The sequence below is a fragment of the Callionymus lyra genome, chromosome 15, assembly GCF_982586985.1.
Source record: "Callionymus lyra chromosome 15, fCalLyr1.hap1.1, whole genome shotgun sequence".
NCBI lineage: Eukaryota > Metazoa > Chordata > Actinopteri > Syngnathiformes > Callionymidae > Callionymus > Callionymus lyra.
In genome coordinates this window covers 4,654,012-4,677,336 of record NC_141832.1, presented here as the reverse complement: position 1 = coordinate 4,677,336, position 23,325 = coordinate 4,654,012, and the positions used below count along the sequence as shown (strand labels likewise).

Genomic DNA, 23,325 nt, shown 5'->3' with positions numbered 1-23,325 from the left:
TATGAAAACACAATATTGAGATGTATGATGTATGAAAATATGTTATTGAACAAGAAGATGACATTTAATCTTCTGAAAGACATCTTGTGGTTCTCTGAGGTCATTCTGGTTCTTCGGCCATGTGTGGCTAATGTCCGGCCTTTAGATAGCAGAAGATAGATGGGGGAGGGTCTGCATTCAAAAGTCGTAAAACGAGGACTTTGGTGTTTTAGTGGAAGCAAAATCAAACATGAAGGACTTCACTACACTAGAGTTGCATTTTAGAATCTATTTATTTATCTGACCTTTTGTGGAATCACCTCCTTTGCTCTGCAACCATCCCGACACAGCAGACACACACACACACACACACACACACACACACACACACACACACACACACACACACACACACACACACACACACACACACACACACACACACACACACACACACACACACACACACACACACACACACACACACACACACACACACACACACACACACACACACACACACACACTGAGTCAAGAGAAGGTGTGAGACTAAGAGCATCGGCAGGATCTCAGGAAGAGGAGCGCCCACCTGTGGACCCGGGAGCTCCTTGGACTGCTTCCTCTGGACCACTTTGATTGGCGGCAGGTGCGTCGCAGCAGAGACCAGGAAGTTCATGAGGATGTCCTCGCAGTTGCACGAGCGGTCCACCAGAGTTCTCAGGGACTGGGGCAGGTAATGAGTGAACAGGTAGTGGTAGTACCTGCGAACATATGCAGAGTTTGAAACATGTTACCACAGTCCTATGAAACTGCTGTTCTCAGAGCGAACACTAGAGGTCGCTTCAGACTCACAGACTTCTTGTCGTGTCACATCAGAAGTTCAACCTTTAACGTCTGAACATTTGTTTCTTTATTATTCAGTAAACCATAAAAGCAATCGATACAAAACTACTTCCAACCTTTTGAACTTAAAAAGATATATTTTTTATTATAGAAACTTTAGGATTAAAGAATTAATGTTGTAAGATATTAAGGCTTAAACTAAAAAAAAAGATGATTCAATAGAAGAAAACGGTTAAAATAAAGGAAAAATCTTTAAATGCATTTTTTCTTGAACTAAATATTTTGTTTTGAAAAAACGTTTTTGTATTGATTATATTGTTTTTGATCAAAATCCACTTTCTTTTAATATATTTTTCTCATTGTGCAACTGATGTGTTTGATTGACTTTTTAATGTTAGTAAACAGTTTGTGTCATTATTTTTATTTATTTTTATTTTATTTATGTTCTTCTGTTGAATTATCTGTGAAATCATGGTTTATTCTTGAGATTCTTCTCTTAATGATGATGTTTAAGTGTTTGAACAGTTTATAAAACGCTTGATGTGTCAGTCGTGGATCTTATTCCTGCCGTGATGAGCTTCATTCATGTCGGAGTATGACGTGATGATGGACTAGAGCTCAGATGATGGAACCCTGGATTCAGGATATGTTCAGCCTCGACATGGTGAAGAGAGAACCACACGTTGAGCTGGAGCGACTTTACTTTCAGCCTTTTTTGAACTCTGTGGCTCTGATGGAGGTCCAGCTGACAGCAGCACATGCCGAGCGTCTGTAACGGAGACTATTGAGACTTTTCTGGACGAACAACAGCTCCACGTCGGCCTCAGATGGAAGAAGTTCTTCAGGTGGTCACCTGTGGTAGAAGGGGGTCCCAGAAGTGGCTCCTGGGCGGGTAACCCACGATCCTCTCGGGGAAGCTCCTCCACACCAGGAAGGCGAAGTTGACCTGAACGACAAGAGTCAATCCTGAAGCTCCTCCTTCTCGCCATCGTGTCCACAAACCTCACTGGTCAGCAGAACCGTGTCCTCGTCCAGGCTCAGCACAGCTTCCGTTTCTATGGCAACGTGAGGTAGAAACCAACTGGAGGCCTGCGACACAAACAAGTCAGGACGGGACATGAGCGACACACCTGTCACAGAGAGGACGAGATTCTTACCTTCCGTCTGCCGTCCGTCACCGTGAGAGGAACCGGCATGAGCGGCCACTTGCTCCGACTGGGCGGAGCTTTCTCACTGTTCCAGATGATGATGATCTGCAGGAATGATGTCGACGTTCAATAACATCCCAGAAAACTCAGGTTAGAAGAGTCTATTATTTATTACTCGAGTTTATGTTGGTGTCTGAACAAGAAGGATCTGTCTCACCTGCAGTTCAAACAAAACTCTGATTCGCTCTCGTCGAAGAACTCCCATTTCTTCGATCCGTAAAACTCTTCACCTTTCAAAGTCCATATGTATCAACACTGAAAAGAGCAGTGCAACGTTCAGAATTCCCGCAAGGTGGCGTACGCCCGATTCAGCTGGTTCGACCATGTGGCGGCCCTCAGTGACCATGTTGAGATGTTCACATCAGTTACATTAACCATCAATATTGATCATAAATTAACACACAGTAGTTACTTATTAAAGTTATTCATATGTTTTTATTCACCAAATTAATAATCAGTATTAATTAAGAAAACATAGATCATTTTATAATGAATATTTTAATCTGCTATTTTACACTATTCAGAAAAGAAATGAATAATGATTATTTTATTTTTTTTATAATATAACAAAGAAAATGATGATGATCAGGTCAACAAAAAATGAAGATTTTTGTGAAACAACGTTTGATCAAAGTGAAGCTGCAGAATGAAATTACAATGTAATATCTTAAGAATATACCTGGAATAATGGAGCACCACCTTTGAGTCTTAGTCCAAAGGAAACTATTAAAATTACATGGATAATATTATAATTATCATAATTTACTTTGGTGTTTTAGTGGAAGCAACATCAAACATGAAGGAAAAGCGCTACACAAATATTACTTACTAACTTACTTACATACAAATCCCCCTTTGGTCAATGTGGGGAAACCGTCGATGTTTATCAAGGCCAAGGTTGTTGTACGACCTTGAATGTCATCCAACTCATCTAAGATGGTCCCAGGGTGTCCATAGGGTTCCTGGCAATAGAGTCACTGATACACAGATTGATGTGTTTCACCCTTATCACCCCCTTTCCTACCATTAACCAAACATTTGGTAAAGACCATATGGTTCGTGGAATGGAGTTCAGAACATCATGTTGGTCAATTCTCTACATCCGGGCCAATGACAGGGGTGTGTCTAAAACCAGATAAAAAAAGAATACAAATATTTGCATCACGACTGAAAGTATGCAATGAAAGGGATGAAAGAGTTGACAGAGAAGAAAAAAATCACACAAAGGGGAGAAGAAAAAGAATTTGATTGTGAAAAGAAAATATTTTTTAACAAAAATAAAAAATAAAATTGAGAAAAATGAAAAAAAAAAGGAAATAGATTGTTTTGTTTGGGCTTGAACTCAGAGGTGGTATGGTGTATGGAAGTTTTAGAGAAATGTCTAACTGTAGTTATAATGTAGGTCAGGTATTATTTATTTAATTTTGAACTTTTGGTATGCTTAATTTTTTCTTTGTCGTCCTATTAATGTGATTTTGGACCCCTTTGTGAATTTTTGTTCTTGTACCATTGACAGACATTTCCAAACATCTCTTTATTTAATTTTTTATTATTATATAATATTATTTATTTATTATGTATTTAAAGTAGGGTAAGTATAAGTAGTAAAAGCAGTAGTATAATTAGTAGCAAAAGTAGAAGTAGAATTTGTAGTAAATGTATAAGTAGTATAAATAGTAAAAGGCGTAGTAGAATGAGTAGTAAAAGTAGAAGTAGAATTAGTCGTAAAACTACAAATAGAACATGATGCACAGGAGTTTACTAGTGAGTCTAGCTTTAACCACAGAGCCAGCCCTCCTGATCAACCTGTCCAACCTGTTGACACTTCTGTTCCCAACCCAACACACCTCAGAACAAAACACTGGCTACCACAGGCTGGTAGAACATGCAGAGCAGTTTCCTGCAGATTTTAAATGAACGGAGCCTCCTCAGAAAGTACAGTCTACTCTGAACTTTCTTATACACATGGTCTGTGTCAGTTTACTGTCACTGGACATGGCTTTGTCCTGGACCTCCCAAAGTCCAGCTCCTTGGTCTTTGAGGTCTTCAGCTGCAAGCGGTTCCTCTCACTCCAGTCCACAAAGTCATGTATCAGACTTCTGTACTCGTCCTTGCTGTTGTCCCTGATGCATCCAACAATGTCAGTGTCGTCAGCATACTTCTGGACGAGACTCAGCTCTGAGTTGTAGCAGAAGTCTGAAGTGTAGATGGTGAAGAGGAGAGGGGCCAGTACTGTCCCCTGAGGTGCTCCTGTACTGCACACCACAGTGTCAGAAGTGATGTCCTCCAGCCTGACATACTGTGGTGGATCAGTGAGATAGTCCGAGATCCAGGTGACCAGACCAGGGTCCACATGCATCTTTGTCAGTTTGTCCTGCAGCAGAGTGGACTGGGTGGTGTTAAAGGCACTAGAAAAGTCCAGGATCAGGATCCTCACTGAGCCACTTCCTTTATCCATGTGGGAGTAGGTCCGATGCAGGAGGTGAAGGATGGCATCTTCTACACCGGGGGGCTTGTGCGTGCTGGACATGTGGCCTGAGATGTTTGAGGACCAGCCGCTCCAGTGTCTTCATCAGCGCCACCAGTCTGTAATCATTCAGCTCGCTCGGCCGGATCTTTTTCGGGACTGGAACTATACAGGAAGTCTTCTACAGCGTTGGTACTTTCCCCAGCATCGCTTCACCTCCTGCTTTGCTGACCTCATGGCCCCTCTGTCCCTGCTCCTGAAAGCCGCCTTCTCTCTGTTAAGGACATCCTTGACCTCCTTTGTTACCAATGGCGTTAAATTAATTTATTATTAGGGTAACAGCGGACAGTCTTAGCAGGGGCGACAACGTCTGAGCAGAAATCTAAATATATAATCCGTTATATAGTGTTTCTGACCCTTGATGTCCTCTTGAGACTTCAGCAGCACATCCCAGTCTGTGGTGTCAAAGCAGTCTCTGATGGCGTCCTCCACAGCTGGCGTCCACTTTCTGATTTTCCTAGTGGTCACAGTCTGTCTCTGCACCAGAGGAGTATACTGGGACTGAAGGTGGACCAGGTTATGATCGGACCTTCCAAGTGTAGGTCATTGTGCGAGAACCCTCAGGCCAGGAACTCCTCCAGAGACCAGAGGTCTGACTGTGCCCGGGTGTACGCAATGGTGGATATTTCTGCCCCCTGGACCGGGCCTCCACCTCCCAGTTCGACAGGCTCGTGGATCGATACGGTGATTGACCTCTAAGCTTGGCTCGCCAAACTTGTAAAGGGGCCTGGGTAGCACTTATTCCTGAGCCGTTACAACTACGGGATTAACATCCAACCACCGCCATAAACACGAACAAGATGGCCGACTACCAACTCAGTCAACGTATAATGGTGATATACTACCACCCGGATCAGAACCAAGACTTGTTTGGATGAAAAGTACAAAACTAGATGAAACTGGATAATAAACAAGTGAAAGAGATAAAGCTGTGTTTGCGACAGGTGTGGCAGCGACAGGTGAACAAGACTGCATTCCTTCTTCTAGATCAAGATTGTGACTGAACTTGTCAAACGTCTTTATCCTCGTGGCACATCTTGTGTTGTTGAACTATGTTATAAAAGTGTGAGTCAACAACACACTATGTTGCACTGATGTCTCTGACAGGACACACCTCCTCACTGACGGTTGATCAGTGTTTCCCTGAGTCTGGATCACAAGCAGCTCAGCTCACCTGGAAGTTTCACCTACAAACATGGACACAAGTCTTCAGAGCAGAGAGCTGCTCACAGGTCAGTGACTTTTTTCATGCTGCCATGTTCCCCAGCCAGAGTGTGAATGCATGAGTCAAGAGTGAGTTTGTGAGGTGAATAAATTAATAGAGAGTTAGGTGAATAGATTAACCAAGAGTGAGTATGTGAGGTCAATAAATTATTCAAGACTGAGGTGAATACATGAATCAAGAGTTAGGTGAATACATGGATCAAGACTAAGGTGAAAAAATGAATCGAAAGTGAGGTGAATACATAAATCAAGAGTTAGGCGAATACATGAATCAAGAGTGAGGTGAATACATAAATGAAGAGTGAGGTGAATACATGAATCAAGACTGGGGTGAATAAATTAATCAAGAATGAGGTGAATAAATTAATCAAGAGTTAAGTGAATAAATTAATCAAGACTGAGTTGAATAAATTAATCGAGAGTGAATTGAATACATGGATCAAGAGTGAGGTGAACACATGAATCAAGACTGACGTGAATACATGGATCAAGACTGAGGTGAATTAATTAATCAAGAACGAGGTGAATACATGGATCAAGACTGCAGTAAATAAATTAATCAAGAGTGAGGTGAATACATGATACGAGAGTGAGGTGAATAAATAAATCAAGAGTGAGGTGAAAACATGAATCAAGAGTGAGGTGAAAACATAAATCAAGAGTGGGGTGAATACATGAATCAAGAGTGAGGTGAATACATGATACGAGAGTGAGGTGAATAAACTAATCACGAGAGAGGTGAATACATGAAAAGAGAGTGAGGTGAATAAATGAATCGAGAGTGAGGTGAATACAATAATCAGGAGTGAGGTGAATAAAATAATCAGGAGTGAGGTAAATAAATGAATCGAGAGTAATGTGAATACATGATACAATAGTGCAGTGAATAAATGAATCAAGAGTGAGGTGAATAAATGAATCAAGAGTGAGGTGAATACATGAATAAAGAGTGAGGTGAATTAAACAATCAAGAGTGAGGTGAATACATGAATCAAGAGTGAGGTGAATAAATGATACAATAGTGAAGTGAATACATGAATCAAGAGTGAGGTGAATAAATGAATCAATGTGAATACATTAGATTTTTTCCTTTATTTAACAGGGACACTGCACAGCTTAGCATAGTACTTCAATTATCTTAAAAGCAGGTTTGGTATAATTTGGTGCTGCTATGTCTTTAATTCTTGCACCAAATGTATGTGATAGATTCTGCACTGACTCAATAAAATAATTATTAAATGCAGAGGTAATTTCATTACAATCACTGGTTAAATGTCCATGTATTTTCAATTCATGTCCAGTTACCTGATCCGGCTCTCTCTTTGTGAATTCATTAATGTTCCTCCACATCAGTCTATTCCCTTTCCTTCTTTGATAATGTCCATAAAAAAAGTTGGCCTTTGCCTTCTTTGGTTCATTCACTAATTTGTTACGAAGTGAAAACTCGTCCATCATTAATTGATTTAGTGCTGTTTTCACAAGTTGTCATTGAACCAAGGCAGGTTGACCTTGGGGTGTCCATTTCTGAAAGTTTTGGTGTATTTTTCTTTAATTCTATTTATGGCACCTAACAATGATTCACAAGAGGCCTTTATATCATCTGTGAGTAGAACATCACTCCAATCAGTTTGGCTTATTTCTTCCTTAAATGCATTCATGTCCCTTTTCCTTATTCCATAGGAATGTTTAATTATCTCTTGCTGGTAAATAAACCTGTTTTTTGTCAACTTCCTTGCAACATGAGTCATATTGTGATCCGACAAGCCAGTGAGGAGATAATAAGATTCAATGATCCTCTCAGGCTTGTTACTGAACAAGTTGTTACATCAGTCAGTATCAGAGAGTGAACACATGAATGTGTGGTTGAGCAACAACATGTTGTTTGTACTGATGAGGTTTTATTATAGTATCAACAACACAATGATGACGAGTGATGATGCTGTTGTGTTTGTGTGCAGGTGTGGACACAGAGGAGGAAGATCCTGCCTCTGAACCTCCTCTGGGTGAAGACCATGACAGTCAGACCAGAGCTCAGAGGTGAGAAGATCACGTCTCTGTCACACCTACAAATACTGGAATCTTCTTCTCACTGAAACTTGTGTGTTCAGATCGAAGCTACGTACATCTGCTGGACCTGGACCTGGACCTGGACCTGGACCTGGACCTGCTCCCAGCTGTGAGTCTCTGAAGAGTGACAGATCTAAAGGAAGATTGATTGAATTCAGAGGTGAACAGAAGCATCAGAGGTGAGAGACAACAGGAGCAACATGACATCTTCTGGTCAGATGGTGAACGACAGAAGTGTTGATCAGAGTTGTGTCTCTTTCAGGATCTACCAGGAGAAACAAGAAGAGTCTGAACTCAACTGTGAGTCTCTGAAGAGTGAAGCATCAATGGAACATCCTATTTATTTCAAAGGTGGACAAGAGTCTTCAGGAGACAGGTGAGGTTTTCTTCTCTCTTTTCTCCACTGATACCAACTGCTCATGAACTGTTAGTCAAAAGTGCTGCAGACAGTCGTGAAAGAAAGTCAACATCCAAGAGAAGAAGCAACAAACTGAAGCCATGAAGTCTTGCTCAGATCATTGGTGACATTGTAGAAGTAGAACTTATCGACTACCTGATGTTCTTCACAGAGAGGATCAGCAGGTCTCAGATGTTCTCCAGTGTGTCCAGCAGCATCAGACAGATGTGGAGTCCACGATTCAGGTACGTTCTTCAGCTTCACCTGCGAACTACAGCAGCTGCTTCTGCTGCTTCATGAAGCTCTGAGTACTGGACACCTGCATCTGTCAGCTTCTCACTTGAGCTGTTCCTACATGAACCAGAAGGTCTGGTGTAGCTGAGACTCTTGTTTGGTTCTGGAGAGAAGATGAGATTTAAATTGAATTTTTCCTTCTATGACGTCAATAAGAGACGTAATATCACGTCCTGCTCGTGAAGAAAGTTCAGACCTGCCTCTAGTCACATGTGTCTGTGTGTGTTTCAGCTGCTGGAGGAGAAGGTCATGACCCTGGTGAAGGAGGAACTGAAGAGAGTGAAGAAGTTTCTCAGACCAGGTGAGCAGAAACACCTGGATGATGAGGAAGAGGAGGAGTCGAAGTGTGAAGAGGAGCAGATGAGGAGCAGCAGAGAAGCTTTCCTGAAGATCATCCTGAACCTCCTGAGGAGCATGAAGCAGGAGGAGCTTGCTGGTCGCCTGTGGGGAAGTAAGAGGATTTCAACCTGCTTAATATGACGTCTTGAAGTAAATTTGTGATGGAAGTTCCTGCAGCTGATGAGAAGATTGATCTTCTAGAATCTTGAGCTTCATGTGACTTCTCTTCTTCAGGAAGTCGTGCTGGAAAGCGTCAAAGACGACTGAAGAGGAGCCTGAAGAAGAAGTTCCACAGTGTGTCTGAGGGGGTCGCTAAAGCAGGAAACTCTGCTCCTCTGAATCAGATCTACACGGAGCTCTACATCACTGAGGGGGGCACAGACCAGGTCAACCAGGAGCACGAGGTCCGACAGATCGAAGCAGCCACCAGGAACCAGACCAGACCAGAAACTACCATCAGAACAGAAGACCTCTTTAAAGCCTCACCTGAGAGAGACACACCAATCAGAAGCCTGCTGACGAAGGGTGTGGCTGGCATTGGGAAGACCCTCCTGACACGGAAGGTCACTCTGGACTGGGCGGAAGACAAAGCCCACCAGAACTTCCACCTCATGTTTCCTTTCACCTTCAGAGAGCTGAACCTGCTGAAAGAGAAGAAGTTCAGTTTGATGGAACTTGTTCATCTTTTCTTTCCTGAAACCACAGATCTCATCAGTTTTGAAGGACTCCAGGTCCTGTTCATCTTTGATGGTCTGGACGAGTGTCGACTCCCTCTGGACTTCCTCAACAGTCAGGTCCTGACAGCAGCTACAGAGTCCACCTCAGTAGACGTCCTCCTGACAAACCTCATCAGAGGGAATCTTCTTCCCTCAGCTCGTCTCTGGATCACCACACGACCTGCAGCAGCCAATCAGATCCCTCCTGAGTGTGTGGACATGGTGACAGAGGTCAGAGGGTTCACTGACCTCCAGAAGGAGGAGTACTTCAGGAAGAGGTCCAGTGATGAGGAGCAGACCAGCACCATCATCTCTCACATCAAGACCTCACGAAGCCTCCACATCATGTGTCACATCCCGATCTTCTGCTGGATCATTGCCACAGTTCTGGAAGACATGTTGAAGAGCGGAGACACAGGACAGCTGCCCAACACCCTGACTGAGATGTTCATCCACTTCCTGGTGGTTCTGTCCAAAGTCAAGAAGATGAAGTACCATGGAGCAGCTGGGACGGACACAGTTTGGGATCCTGAGAGCAGGGAGATGATGGAGTCTCTGGGAAAACTGGCTTTTGAGCATCTGAAGAAAGGAAACTTGGTCTTCTATGAATCAGACCTGACAGAGTGTGACATCAACATCACAGCTGCTTCACTTTACTCAGGAGTCTTCACTCAGATCTTCAGAGAGGAGAGAGGACTCTACCAGGACCAGATGTTCTGCTTCATCCACCTGAGTCTTCAGGAGTTTCTGGCTGCTCTTCATGTTCACCAGAACTTCATCAAGTCTGGAGTCAACTTGCTTGATTCACAACAACCATCCAAACTGTCAAGAATGTTTAGCAACAAACTTCCAATCGATAGGTTCTACCAGAGAACCATCAATGAAGCTGTAGAAAGTCCAAATGGACATCTGGACTTGTTCCTGCGCTTCCTTCTGGGTCTTTCTCTGCAGACCAGCCAGAGTCTCCTGACAGGTTTATTGAAACAAACAGGAAGAAGCTCTTGGACCAATCAGGACACAGCAAAGCTCATCAAGAAGAAGATCAGTGAGAATGTGTCTCCAGAGAGAATCATCAACCTGTTCCACTGTCTGAATGAAGTGAAGGACACTTCTCTGGTGGAGGAGGTCCAACATCAGCTGAGATCAGGACGTCTCCTCACAGATCAACTGTCTCCTGCTCAATGGTCCAGCCTGGCCTTCATCTTACTGTCCTCAGAGGAACATCTGAAAGTGTTTGACCTGAAGAAATACTCTACCTCAGAGGAGGTTCTTGAGAGGCTTCTGCCGGTGGTTCAAGCTTCAAATGAAGTTCTGTAAGTGGATCATTGAAACATCTCTGATATGAACCATGAATGTTTGATTTCCTTCTTCATTTTATTCAGGCTGAGAAACTCCAACTTTCTTTCTCTCTTCATCGTTTTTCTTTCACGTTGTTTTGTAAATCCATCATTTTCTAAAGTCACTTTTTGAAACAACATCAACTTATATTTGAATTTCATGAGCAAACACTTGAACATGTGTCGTGGACACAAACACACAAACAGGGAATGAACAACTGTATGTTTCTCCCTCAGGCACAGACAGGGTTTATTTTAGGATTGTCCCCAAAATCCAGCGTGAAAACTGAACATAAATGAAGAAAATGAAAAGTTTAACCAGTGTTAATAGAACAGAAAATAACATTCAGAAACAACCTCCTTCAAAAATAGTCTCCAAACTTGACAAATGTTTCAAAAGTTGAAAGTAATTCAGTGCATGTGAAGCAAACATGGGAGAAGAAATGAAGGTGAATGTGACGGAGGATGATTGAAACTCCATCTGTGTCACAACATAGATCCACTGGATCCAAAGATGGAGAGAATTCACCTTGAATTTTCTAACTGTAAACATTCAAATGAAGACAACAATGTTGAGAGAGTGCAGGAGTGTGAGTGACAAACACACACACATTGTTTGAGCTTGTATTACCTGCAACACCTTCACACTCACACCTGACACTGTTATGAATAATAACTTTGTAAACCTGTTCATATTGAATTGAAGGTTAAAAAAACAAATAGAATAAATTGACTGAAATGAATCTTCACGATTGAATCAGTGTCTTGATTAAATTGAAGATATTTTTACTCTGGAAAAGAATTCGACACAACAATTGAGAGAAAACACACAAAAACACTGAGATAAGTAAGTGAATAGAAAAATAATGAATGTGTTATTATGATCAATATACATGTAACAACCTTTTATTTTCATTTGTCATTGTTGTTTGTTTTGTGACTCTTTTTATTTTTCCTTATGTTATCTTGTGTTTGTTTCTCATACAAACACAAATCAATCCTCTTGTTGACGACACTCGTCTCTTTCACAGGCTGAGAAACTGTCGACTGTCAGAGAGAAGTTGTTCACTTCTGTCCTCAGTCCTCAGCTCTCCGTCCTCTAGTCTGACTCAACTGGACCTGAGTCACAACGACCTGAAGGATCCAGGAGTGGAGCTGCTGTCTGCTGGACTGAAGAGTCCACACTGTCACCTGGAGACTCTCAGGTCAGAACATCATGTCTTCAGCTTCAGAACATGTGAAAGTCAGAGGTGAGACTCCAGAGAGTCAAAGTTGAGTCTCCAGTGAGTTCTTCAATGAAGCAGATGATTCTAAGTGACCTCAGTCTTCAGCAGGTTCTCACACTTGAACTTGATTTGTTCTTCTGCTGGGTCGTGCTGTTCAGTATGTTGACACATATTTACTGATCTCAGATCCATTCAAACACATTTGAGAGACTCTTGTGATGTCATCACTTGTTCTGTTGCTAGATTTCAATGCAGGGTAATGTTCATGGTGATGTGAGCATGTGTGATGAACACATCAGCAACTGTATGAAAAGTCAAACATGTTCTTCTTCATCACAATATTCATCAGTGTCGTCTCACATCCTGCTCATATCTTTCATTTCATCTCTTCTCTGTGTCACCAACTCACTCCTTCTTTCTCTCTTCATGGTTTTTCTTTCACCTTGTTTTGTAAATCCATCATTTTCTAAAGTCACTTTTTGAAATAACATCAACTTTTCATTTGAATTTCATGAGCAAACACTTGAACATGTGACGTGGACACAAACACACAAACAGTGAATGAATAACTCTGTATTATTATTTTATTTATTTATCCTTTATTCATCCAGGTTAGTCTCATTGACATTAAAATCTCTTTTACAAGAGAGACCTGGACAGGATGGACAGCAAAACAGTTACACATAAAAACTATTTCATACAGTATTAAGTCCATTGGTACAATATCAGAAAAAGATAAAAGATTACTGACTAAAAACATTCACACTTGCTGATAGAGTTCGACGTCAAATTCCTGACAACAGCATTGAATTTGTTAAAAGTCACTTGAGTCTCAAACTTGTGCTGCTTCTTCAGCTTCTTCCACGATGACGGCGCAGAAATCTTAAAAGCTGTTTTACCCAGTTCAGTACGAGCTGGAGGAACATTCATAACCTATAATCTCCTTGTAGATACAAACATGCCAATGACTAAGTCGTCGCGAAGAGAGCGAAGGCCAGTGAACTCTTGAGTATAGTGTGCAGTGATGGGTTAAGGGTCTTCAGTTTGTCATGAACCTCAAGGCTCCATGTTACACAGTGTCCAACATCTTTAGACAGTGAGCTGATGAATTCATGTACAACACATCTCCAGAATCAAGAACGGTCAGGAAGGTAGCTTCGACTCGTCGTCGTCGAGCCTAACCTTAGTTTCTGTTTATTTACCAGGTTTTGTATGTGAATTTTAAAGAGATGTGGTCATCAATCATAAAACCCAAGTATTTGTGAAAATACTCCTCAATTGCAGGACCTTGGGAAGTTAAAATATTGTGATTTATCTCAATCTTTTTGTAATTTGAAAATACCATAAGTTTGGTCTTATCAGCATGGAGAACAAGCTTCAGTTGACAAAGCTGAGCCTGCACTTGATCAAAAGCACGTTGCATGAACTCAAAAGCCTTATTAAGTGAGGATGCAAAACAATAAATTTCGGTCATTTCTGGACATTTTGTCCAAGGCTGTTCATGTACAGGGTAAATAACAGTGGTCCTAAAACTGAACCCTATCTTTACTCTGGAAAAGAATTAGACACAACAATTGAGAGAAAACACACAAAAACACTGAGATAAGTAAGAGAATAGAAAAAGAATCAATGATGTGTTTATCACGATGGAACTGAGAAACCCAGGATACAGGTACTGGAAAACGGTGACGACAAGACAATGACGTGACAGAGAGTGGAGGCTTAAGAACACAGGGCAGCAATCAGCAGCAGCTGGGGGCGGGACTAACAAGACAAGGACCAATCACTACTCAGACAGGAGGAAGTAAGACTAGCACAGACACAGAAGGGAGCGGATTTCACAATAAAACCAGAAACACAAGGAGGAACATTTAGACTCATGACAGTGTTATTATGATCAATATACATGTAACAACCTTTTATTTTCATTTGTCATTGTTGTTTGTTTTGTGTCTCTTTTTATTTTTCCTTATGTTATCTTGTGTTTGTTTCTCATATAAACACAAATCAATCCTCTTGTTGACGACACTCGTCTCTTTCACAGGCTGAGCAGGTGTCGACTGTCAGAGAGAAGTTGTTCACTTCTGTCCTCAGTCCTCAGCTCTCCGTCCTCTAGTCTGACTCAACTGGACCTGAGTGAGAACTTTGACCTGCAGGATCCAGGAGTGGAGCTGCTGTCTGCTGGACTGAAGAGTCCACACTGTCACCTGGAGACTCTCAGGTCAGAACATCATGTCTTCAGCTTCAGAACATGTGAAAGTCAGAGGTGAGACTCCAGAGAGTCAAAGTTGAGTCTCCAGTGAGTTCTTCAATGAAGCAGATGATTCTAAGTGACCTCAGTCTTCAGCAGGTTCTCACACTTGAACTTGATTTGTTCTTCTGCTGGGTCGTGCTGTTCAGTATGTTGACACATATTTACTGATCTCAGATCCATTCAAACACATTTGAGAGACTCTTGTGATGTCATCACTTGTTCTGTTGCTAGATTTCAATGCAGGGTAATGTTCATGGTGATGTGAGGATAACCTTTCATCACACTTCTGATTCCACCAATGAAGCTGCGCGTGGATCACTCGTCTTTTATTTGTAGGATTCTGCACATAAATCAAAATACTGTTTGAGGATGGATCGCTCACACACTCATTGCTCTCGCTCTAGAAACACCACACAATAAGTTAAACGCTAAACAATTAAACAAACATATACATCTCCAACCGCTCAATTGCAACCTCCTCCGATGGAGCAAAAACCAGCAGGTCGTCCAGATAACACAAAAGACTGGTAAAGTTCTTATCACCAAATATATACATCATCATCTGTATACATGTTGCGGGGCTGTTGGTAAGACCCTGGAGCATTCTATTATATTTGTGCAGACCAAACGGGAAGGAGAACACTTTAAATTTCTTATCCTCTTCGTGGAGTCTGACATTATAAAACCCTGATGTGAGGTCCATAGTGGAGAAAAATGTGTTACCAGGAAGCGCAGCAAGGGCGTCTGTCTGGTGGGGCAGGGGGTCCGCATCTTTCACTGTTCAGGCATCAACCATCTGAAGTCATTGCAAATGCGTAGGTCACCATTAGGTTTAACAACAAGCACAAGAGGAGAAGAAAACTCACTCACAGATTCACGAATAATCCCCTGTTCCTCCATCTCATTTAGATCCTCAGTTTCTCATATTGACTAGAGGGGACACGGGGGTACTGCAGTCTGAAAGGCTTGTCGTCCAAACAGATTCTATATATACATATTCAGTTGCCTCAACACAATCCATTTTGTGTTTTGAGAAAGAACCATAACTTGGTTCTGACTCTGGTTCTGCAGCAGCATCTTTTCCAACAACCCCAGCAACCTCTCCATTGTAGAAGAGTCTTGATCAACTGGCTGCTGTCTCTCAGGTGGTTCACAGGCTGCTGTAGGTTAACTTCAACTCTATCCATGTTCACCTCTTCACTATGTTTGGCTGGTGTCTTCAAACTAGTCTATGAAATTCATCCAACTCGTCCTGCACTTCACGGCTGACCATTTATCCAAAGGATGGACCGGAATGTGAGCCAGATCTGGGTGATCAAACATTTGCCTTGTTCCCACAAGCAACCTGTGGCGACTGCAGCAGCTTTATTGAGGCGGAGCCAGTAGTCAAACGGGTCTTCATCTGTGAGAGTTGAACGAAAGGCACCATGAATATCGTTCGGAAGAAAAATGTTTCCTCAAGAGACCAGACACAGCGTGAGGACGGCGTGCAACATCTATCTCTCCATTTCTATCCCAAACTTCACTCTTTAGCTCGAGCCCTTAAATGTGTGAGAATTTCTTCGACCCGACTCTCCAGTCGAACATCACGTTTCTTGAAATAATCTTCCATCAACTCGAGCCATTCTTCCAACTCAACTTTGTCTGAACATCCCCACGGAAAACAAGAGGAGCCTTGAGTTCTCTTTGTGTTTCGTGTCTAACATGAGAGAATCTAGAAATGTCCGTTGGGAAGTGACTTGAACCATCATGGGCTCCTGAGCTGTTGTGTGGGGCTGATGGAGGGGCTGTCGTCCTTGGATGGGATACCATAGTCTCAGCTCACTGTCCTCCATATGTTGAACTACATCAGTCATTTGGTCAGTCATGTTGGCATTAGCTGAAGGTTGATAGTAGTCCATGTATAGTGGAAGTAGTCGACTCCTTGATTGTCAAACACACACACATTGTTTGAGCTTGTATTACCTGCAACACCTTCACACTCACACCTGACACTGTTATGAATAATAACTTTGTAAACCTGTTCATATTGAATTGAAGGTTAAAAAACAAATAGAATAAATTGACTGAAGTGAATCTTCACGATTGAATCAGTGTCTTGATTAAATTGAAGATATTTTTACTCTGGAAAAGAATTCGACACAACAATTGAGAGAAAACACACAAAAACACTGAGATAAGTAAGTGAATAGAAAAAGAATCAATGATGTGTTATTATGATCAATATACATGTAACAACCTTTTATTTTCATTTGTCATTGTTGTTTGTTTTGTGACTCTTTTTATTTTTCCTTATGTTATCTTGTGTTTGTTTCTCATATAAACACAAATCAATCCTCTTGTTGACGACACTCGTCTCTTTCACAGGCTGAGAGACTGTGGACTGTCAGAGAGAAGTTGTTCACTTCTGTCCTCAGTCCTCAGCTCTCCGTCCTCTAGTCTGACTCAACTGGACCTGAGTCACAACAACCTGCAGGATCCAGGAGTGGAGCTGCTGTCTGCTGGACTGAAGAGTCCACACTGTCACCTGGAGACTCTCAGGTCAGAACATCATTTCAAACAAACACAAACACACACATGGATGTAAACAGTGAATGGATTCATGTTTCTTCATGAAACCTTTTTCACTCTGAGAAGGATTTGAATGACTTTTCCTCGACTCATGAACTTGGTTCTAGAAGTTGATATTTCATGAACACAACAGGAAGGTGAAGAATATTTCAGGTCATGTATAATATTTCAAGTCACACAACACAAGTCACACAACTTAAGTCACACAACACAAGTCACACGACACGAGTCACACGACAAAAGTCACACGACAAAAGTCACACAAAAAAGGCACACAACAAAAGTCACGGAAAAAAGGCACACAACAAAAGTCACACATCAAAAGTCACACCACAAAAGGCACACAACAAAAGTCACACATCAAAAGTCACACCACAAAAGTCACACCACAAAAGTTACACAACAAAAGTCGCACAACAAAAGTCACGCAACAAAAGTCACACCACAGAAGTCACGCAACAAAAGTCACACAACAAAAGTCACACCACAAAACTCACCCAACAAGAGTCACACAACACAAGTCAAACAACACAACTCACATGACACGAGTCACACAACACAAGTCACACAAGTCACACAACACGACAAGAGTCACACAACAAAAGTCACACAACGCGACTCACACAACACAAGTCAAATAACATGAGTCACACAACGAGTCAAAGTCGAGTTACACAACACCAGTGTGAGTGGAGTTACACAACTAACACAAGTCACACAAGTACACAACACAAGTCAAACAACCCAAGTCACACTACACGAGTCACACAACACGAGTCACACAACAGTACTCTCACAACACAAGTCACACAACATAAGTCCCACAACACGAGTCACACAACACTACTCACCCAACACAAGTCACATAACACAACAAGAGTCACACAACAAAATTCACACAACGCGACTCACACAACACAAGTCAAATAACATGAGTCACACAACGAGTCAAAGTCGAGTTACACAACACCAGTGTGAGTGGAGTTACACAACACCAGTGTGAGTGGAGTTACACAACACCAGTGTGAGTGGAGTTACACAATACCAGTGTGAGTGGAGTTACACAACACCAGTGTGAGTGGAGTTACACAACACTAGTGTGAGTCGAGTTACACAACACCAGTGTGAGTGGAGTTACACAACACCAGTGTGAGTCAAGTTACACAACACTAGTGTGAGTCGAGTTACACAACACCAGTGTGAGTGGAGTTACACAACACCAGTGTGAGTGGAGTTACACAACACCAGTGTGAGTGGAGTTACACAACACTAGTGTGAGTGGAGTTACACAACACCAGTGTGAGTCGAGTTACACAACACCAGTGTGAGTGGAGTTACACAACACTAGTGTAAGTGGAGTTACACAACACCAGTGTGAGTCGAGTTACACAACACTAGTGTGAGTGGAGTTACACAACACCAGTGTGAGTGGAGTTACACAACACCAGTGTGAGTCGAGTTACACAACACCAGTGTGAGTGAAGTTACACAACACCAGTGTGAGTGGAGTTACACAACACCAGTGTGAGTGGAGTTACACAACACCAGTGTGAGTGGAGTTACATAACACCAGTGTGAGTGGAGTTACACAACACCAGTGTGAGTCGAGTTACACAACACTAGTGTGAGTCGAGTTACACAACACCAGTGTGAGTGGAGTTACACAACACCAGTGTGAGTGGAGTTACACAATACCAGTGTGAGTGGATTTACACAACACCAGTGTGAGTCGAGTTACACAACACTAGTGTGAGTCGAGTTACACAACACGAGTCACACAACAGTACTCTCACAACACAAGTCACACAACATAAGTCCCACAACACGAGTCACACAACACTACTCACCCAACACAAGTCACATAACACAACAAGAGTCACACAACAAAATTCACACAACGCGACTCACACAACACAAGTCATATAACATGAGTCACACAACGAGTCAAAGTCGAGTTACACAACACCAGTGTGAGTGGAGTTACACAACACCAGTGTGAGTGGAGTTACACAACACCAGTGTGAGTGGAGTTACACAACACCAGTGTGAGTGGAGTTACACAATACCAGTGTGAGTGGAGTTACACAACACCAGTGTGAGTGGAGTTACACAACACTAGTGTGAGTCGAGTTACACAACACCAGTGTGAGTCGAGTTACACAACACCAGTGTGAGTCGAGTTACACAACACTAGTGTGAGTCGAGTTACACAACACCAGTGTGAGTGGAGTTACACAACACCAGTGTGAGTGGAGTTACACAACACTAGTGTGAGTGGAGTTACACAACACCAGTGTGAGTGGAGTTACACAATACCAGTGTGAGTGGAGTTACACAACACCAGTGTGAGTGGAGTTACACAACACTAGTGTGAGTCGAGTTACACAACACGAGTCACACAACAGTACTCTCACAACACAAGTCACGCAACATAAGTCCCACAACACGAGTCACACAACACTACTCACCCAACACAAGTCACATAACACAACAAGAGTCACACAACAAAATTCACACAACGCGACTCACACAACACAAGTCAAATAACATGAGTCACACAACGAGTCAAAGTCGAGTTACACAACACCAGTGTGAGTGGAGTTACACAACACCAGTGTGAGTGGAGTTACACAACACCAGGGTGAGTGGAGTTACACAACACCAGTGTGAGTGGAGTTACACAACACTAGTGTGAGTCGAGTTACACAACACCAGTGTGAGTGGAGTTACACAACACTAGTGTGAGTCGAGTTACACAACACCAGTGTGAGTGGAGTTACAGAACACCAGTGTAATTGGAGTTACACAACACCAGTGTGAGTCGAGTTACACAACACTAGTGTGAGTGGAGTTACATAACACCAGTGTGAGTGCAGTTACACAACACCAGTGTGAGTCGAGTTACACAACACCAGTGTGAGTGAAGTTACACAACACCAGTGTGAGTGGAGTTACACAACACCAGTGTGAGTGGAGTTACACAACACCAGTGTGAGTGGAGTTACACAACACCAGTGTGAGTGGAGTTACACAACACTAGTGTGAGTGGAGTTACACAACACCAGTGTGAGTGGAGTTACACAACACCAGTGTGAGTCGAGTTACACAACACTAGTGTGAGTCGAGTTACACAACACCAGTGTGAGTCGAGTTACACAACACCAGTGTGAGTCGAGTTACACAACACCAGTGTGAGTGAAGTTACACAACACCAGTGTGAGTGGAGTTACACAACACCAGTGTGAGTGGAGTTACACAACACCAGTGTGAGTGGAGTTACACAACACCAGTGTGAGTGGAGTTACACAACACCAGTGTGAGTGGAGTTACACAACACCAGTGTGAGTGGAGTTACACAACACCAGTGTGAGTGGAGTTACACAACACCAGTGTGAGTGGAGTTACACAACACCAGTTTGAGTCGAGTTACACAACACCAGTGTGAGTGGAGTTACACAACACCAGTGTGAGTCGAGTTACACAACACAAGTGTGAGTGGAGTTACACAACACCAGTGTGAGTGGAGTTACACAACACTAACACTAACCCTGACATTAAACACAAACACACATCAATCCTCTCACAACAGTGAGTCATGTGATCATTTATACATCAATTGTTGAACTGATGAAAACTTCATTATTTCATGTGTTGATCAAGTTGATCCTGATTGAAATCAAAGTCTTCAAATGTTCACACAATCATGTGATGATCTTATGAACGTCAAGAGTTCAGTGTTTCCTCCAATCAAGGCTTTCAAGTCAAAATAGATAAAAAGTCTCTTGTTGACGTTTCCGTCTCTTTCACAGGCTGAACTGGTGTGAACTGTCAGAGAGAAGTTGTTCACTTCTGTCCTCAGTCCTCAGCTCTCCGTCCTCTAGTCTGACTCAACTGGACCTGAGTAGAAACGACCTGAAGGATCCAGGAGTGGAGCTGCTGTCTGCTGGACTGAAGAGTCCACACTGTCACCTGGAGACTCTCAGGTCAGAACATCATGTCTTCAGTTCTTCTGATTTAATGAAAGTGTTTCTCCTTCATTACAGTCTGTCAGCGTGTCAGATCTCAGCAGGAGGTTGTTCTTCTCTGGCCTCAGCTCTGACATCTAACCCGTCCCATCTGAGAGAGCTGGACCTGAGCTTCAATCATCCAGGAGGACCAGGACTGGAGCTGCTGTCTGCTGGACTGGAGAGTCCAGACTGGAGGCTGGAGACTCTCAGGTATGGACGGAGCAGCAGAACTCACTGACTGAGCTCCAAAGATCTTCAGACTGAACATGTGATCAGAAGCAGAGAGATGTGAGTGTGTGACGCTGCTCAGACTCTTCATCTGAACTGAGCACATGAATCCAACTCTCAGAGCTTCTCCATGTTCTCCTGCTGGACACCAGTGGAAGAACAAGGAGACAGTGGAGACTGAGCGAGTGTTTATAGATCCATCTTTGTTGTGGTCAACACAGTCATGAAAGAACGTCCACTTAGCAGCATCTGAAGTCAAATGAATCTGATCTTCTCAATGTTTCCTCCTCCAGGCTGGATCACTGTGGACCACAGAGGTTAACATCTGGATGGAAGAAGTGTAAGTTTGATTTGATTGATGGATGAGAACTCCTTGACTCTGTCAGCTTCTAGTGGAGCAGTTATGATGTTGAGATGTTGTTACACTTGAATCTGCTGATGGAGCTTCATCAAGTCCAGGATGATGGTGGAGATGAACACAGAGATGTTTCAAGAACATGAAGAAACATCATGTTAGCTACATGCTAGTTTAGCTGCTGACTTGATATGGACACACTGGTGTCAATCAAATGTGACAAGATGATTCTGGGATGTTCCTCCTGGTTCTTCTCTGGAGGTGGTCCCAGTCTCAGAAGACTGTTGACTTCACTTTGATGATGATCTCCACTAGATGTCAACAAACAGAGCAGCCCTCCCTGGCTTGCTGGGACACTGAGTCCATGATTGTCTTGAAGAGAAAGTTCTTCCACCATCATCACCTCTCGTGTCTTCTTCTCTCAGACTTCCGTCCACTCTCACTGGACCCGGACACAGCACACCGGCGCCTCCTACTGTCCAACGACAACAGGACGGTGGAACTTGTGACGCAGGATCAGGATTATCTGGACCATCCTGACAGATTCCACCGGTGTCTTCAGGTGATGAGCAGAGAAGCTGTGACTGGACCATGTTACTGGGAGCTGGAGTGGAGAGGAGGAGCTTCTATTGCACTGACTCTCAGAAGAGACGGAGGGAAAGAAGACGAGTCTGAGTTTGGACAGAACCGTTATTCCTGGAGTCTGAGCTGCTCTGATGATGATGGATATAAATTCTGTCACGATAAGAAAGAAACTGTCATCAAGAGTCAAGAAGTTTCTCACAGAGTAGGAATGATGATGAACTTTAGTGAACCTGGATATTTAAACTTCTTCAGTGTCTCCTCTGATGAACAGAAACACCTCCACACCTTCTTCACCTCCACTGAACCTTTGTACCTGGGATTTGGACTCACAGAGGTTCCTGGTTCTGGTTCCTCAGTGTGTGTGTGTGACCTGAGTGTGTGAGTGTGTTCCTCCAACACACTTGTGTTGCTGCTGTCAATCATCATTAAAGTGCTGACAGTGATGATGGAAGAAATCTGCTCCTGAAACAAACGTGTTGATCTGAATGTTGTTGAAGAAACTCTTTCATCACTTGTTGAGTCGACTGAAGACTTGAAGTTCAGTGGAGCACGAGTCACTTATGATGTTCATCATGATGTAATAAAACATTTGGTTTAAAACTTTCAAGAGACTCAAGGTCACTTCACAATAAAAGGTTAGAAAGAAGGTCAGACGGGTAGATGTGAGGTCAGACGGGTACATGTGAGGTCAGACAGGTAGATGTGAGGTCAGACAGGTAGATGTGAGGTCAGACCGGTACATGTGAGGTCAGACGGGTAGATGTGAGGTCAGACGGGTAGATGTGAGGTCAGACGGGTACATGTGAGGTCAGACGGGTACATGTGAGGTCAGACGGGTACATGTGAGGTCAGACAGGTAGATGTGAGGTCAGACCGGTACATGTGAGGTCAGACAGGTAGATGTGAGGTCAGACCGGTACATGTGAGGTCAGATGGGTACATGTGAGGTCAGACGGGTACATGTGAGGTCAGACAGGTAGATGTGAGGTCAGACCGGTACATGTGAGGTCAGACGGGTACATGTGAGGTCAGACGGGTACATGTGAGGTCAGACGGGTAGATGTGAGGTCAGACGGGTAGATGTGAGGTCAGACGGGTAGATGTGAGGTCAGACGGGTACATGTGAGGTCAGACAGGTAGATGTGTGGTCAGACAGGTAGATGTGAGG

The 23,325-nt window shown here is 42.9% G+C and overlaps 1 protein-coding gene across 1 annotated transcript; it reads left to right on the top strand.

The window, feature by feature from the left end:
- Positions 1–5,688: 5,688 nt before the first annotated feature.
- Positions 5,689–22,650, top strand: LOC148064551 (NACHT, LRR and PYD domains-containing protein 3-like). The gene is made up of 13 exons (XM_087808555.1): positions 5,689–5,789; positions 7,740–7,818; positions 7,890–8,027; positions 8,111–8,224; positions 8,418–8,490; positions 8,771–8,990; positions 9,113–10,907; positions 11,963–12,136; positions 14,202–14,378; positions 16,779–16,952; positions 20,792–21,199; positions 21,511–21,557; positions 21,998–22,650. Exons 1-13 carry the CDS (start codon positions 5,753–5,755, stop codon positions 22,537–22,539), a joined length of 3,978 nt encoding a protein of 1,325 aa, XP_087664681.1. The 5' UTR covers positions 5,689–5,752; the 3' UTR covers positions 22,540–22,650.
- Positions 22,651–23,325: the final 675 nt, after the last annotated feature.

What these genes read in the sequence shown, in the direction of transcription:
- LOC148064551 (XM_087808555.1), top strand. Translation starts at nt 5,753, where the DNA reads ATGGACACAAGTCTTCAGAGCAGAGAGCTGCTCACAG. An exon ending in TGCTGGTCGCCTGTGGGGAA is followed by an intron (nt 8,991 to 9,112) that starts GTAAGAGGATTT and finishes TCTCTTCTTCAG; the next exon opens with GAAGTCGTGCTGGAAAGCGT. An exon ending in AACATCTGGATGGAAGAAGT is followed by an intron (nt 21,558 to 21,997) that starts GTAAGTTTGATT and finishes TTCTTCTCTCAG; the next exon opens with ACTTCCGTCCACTCTCACTG.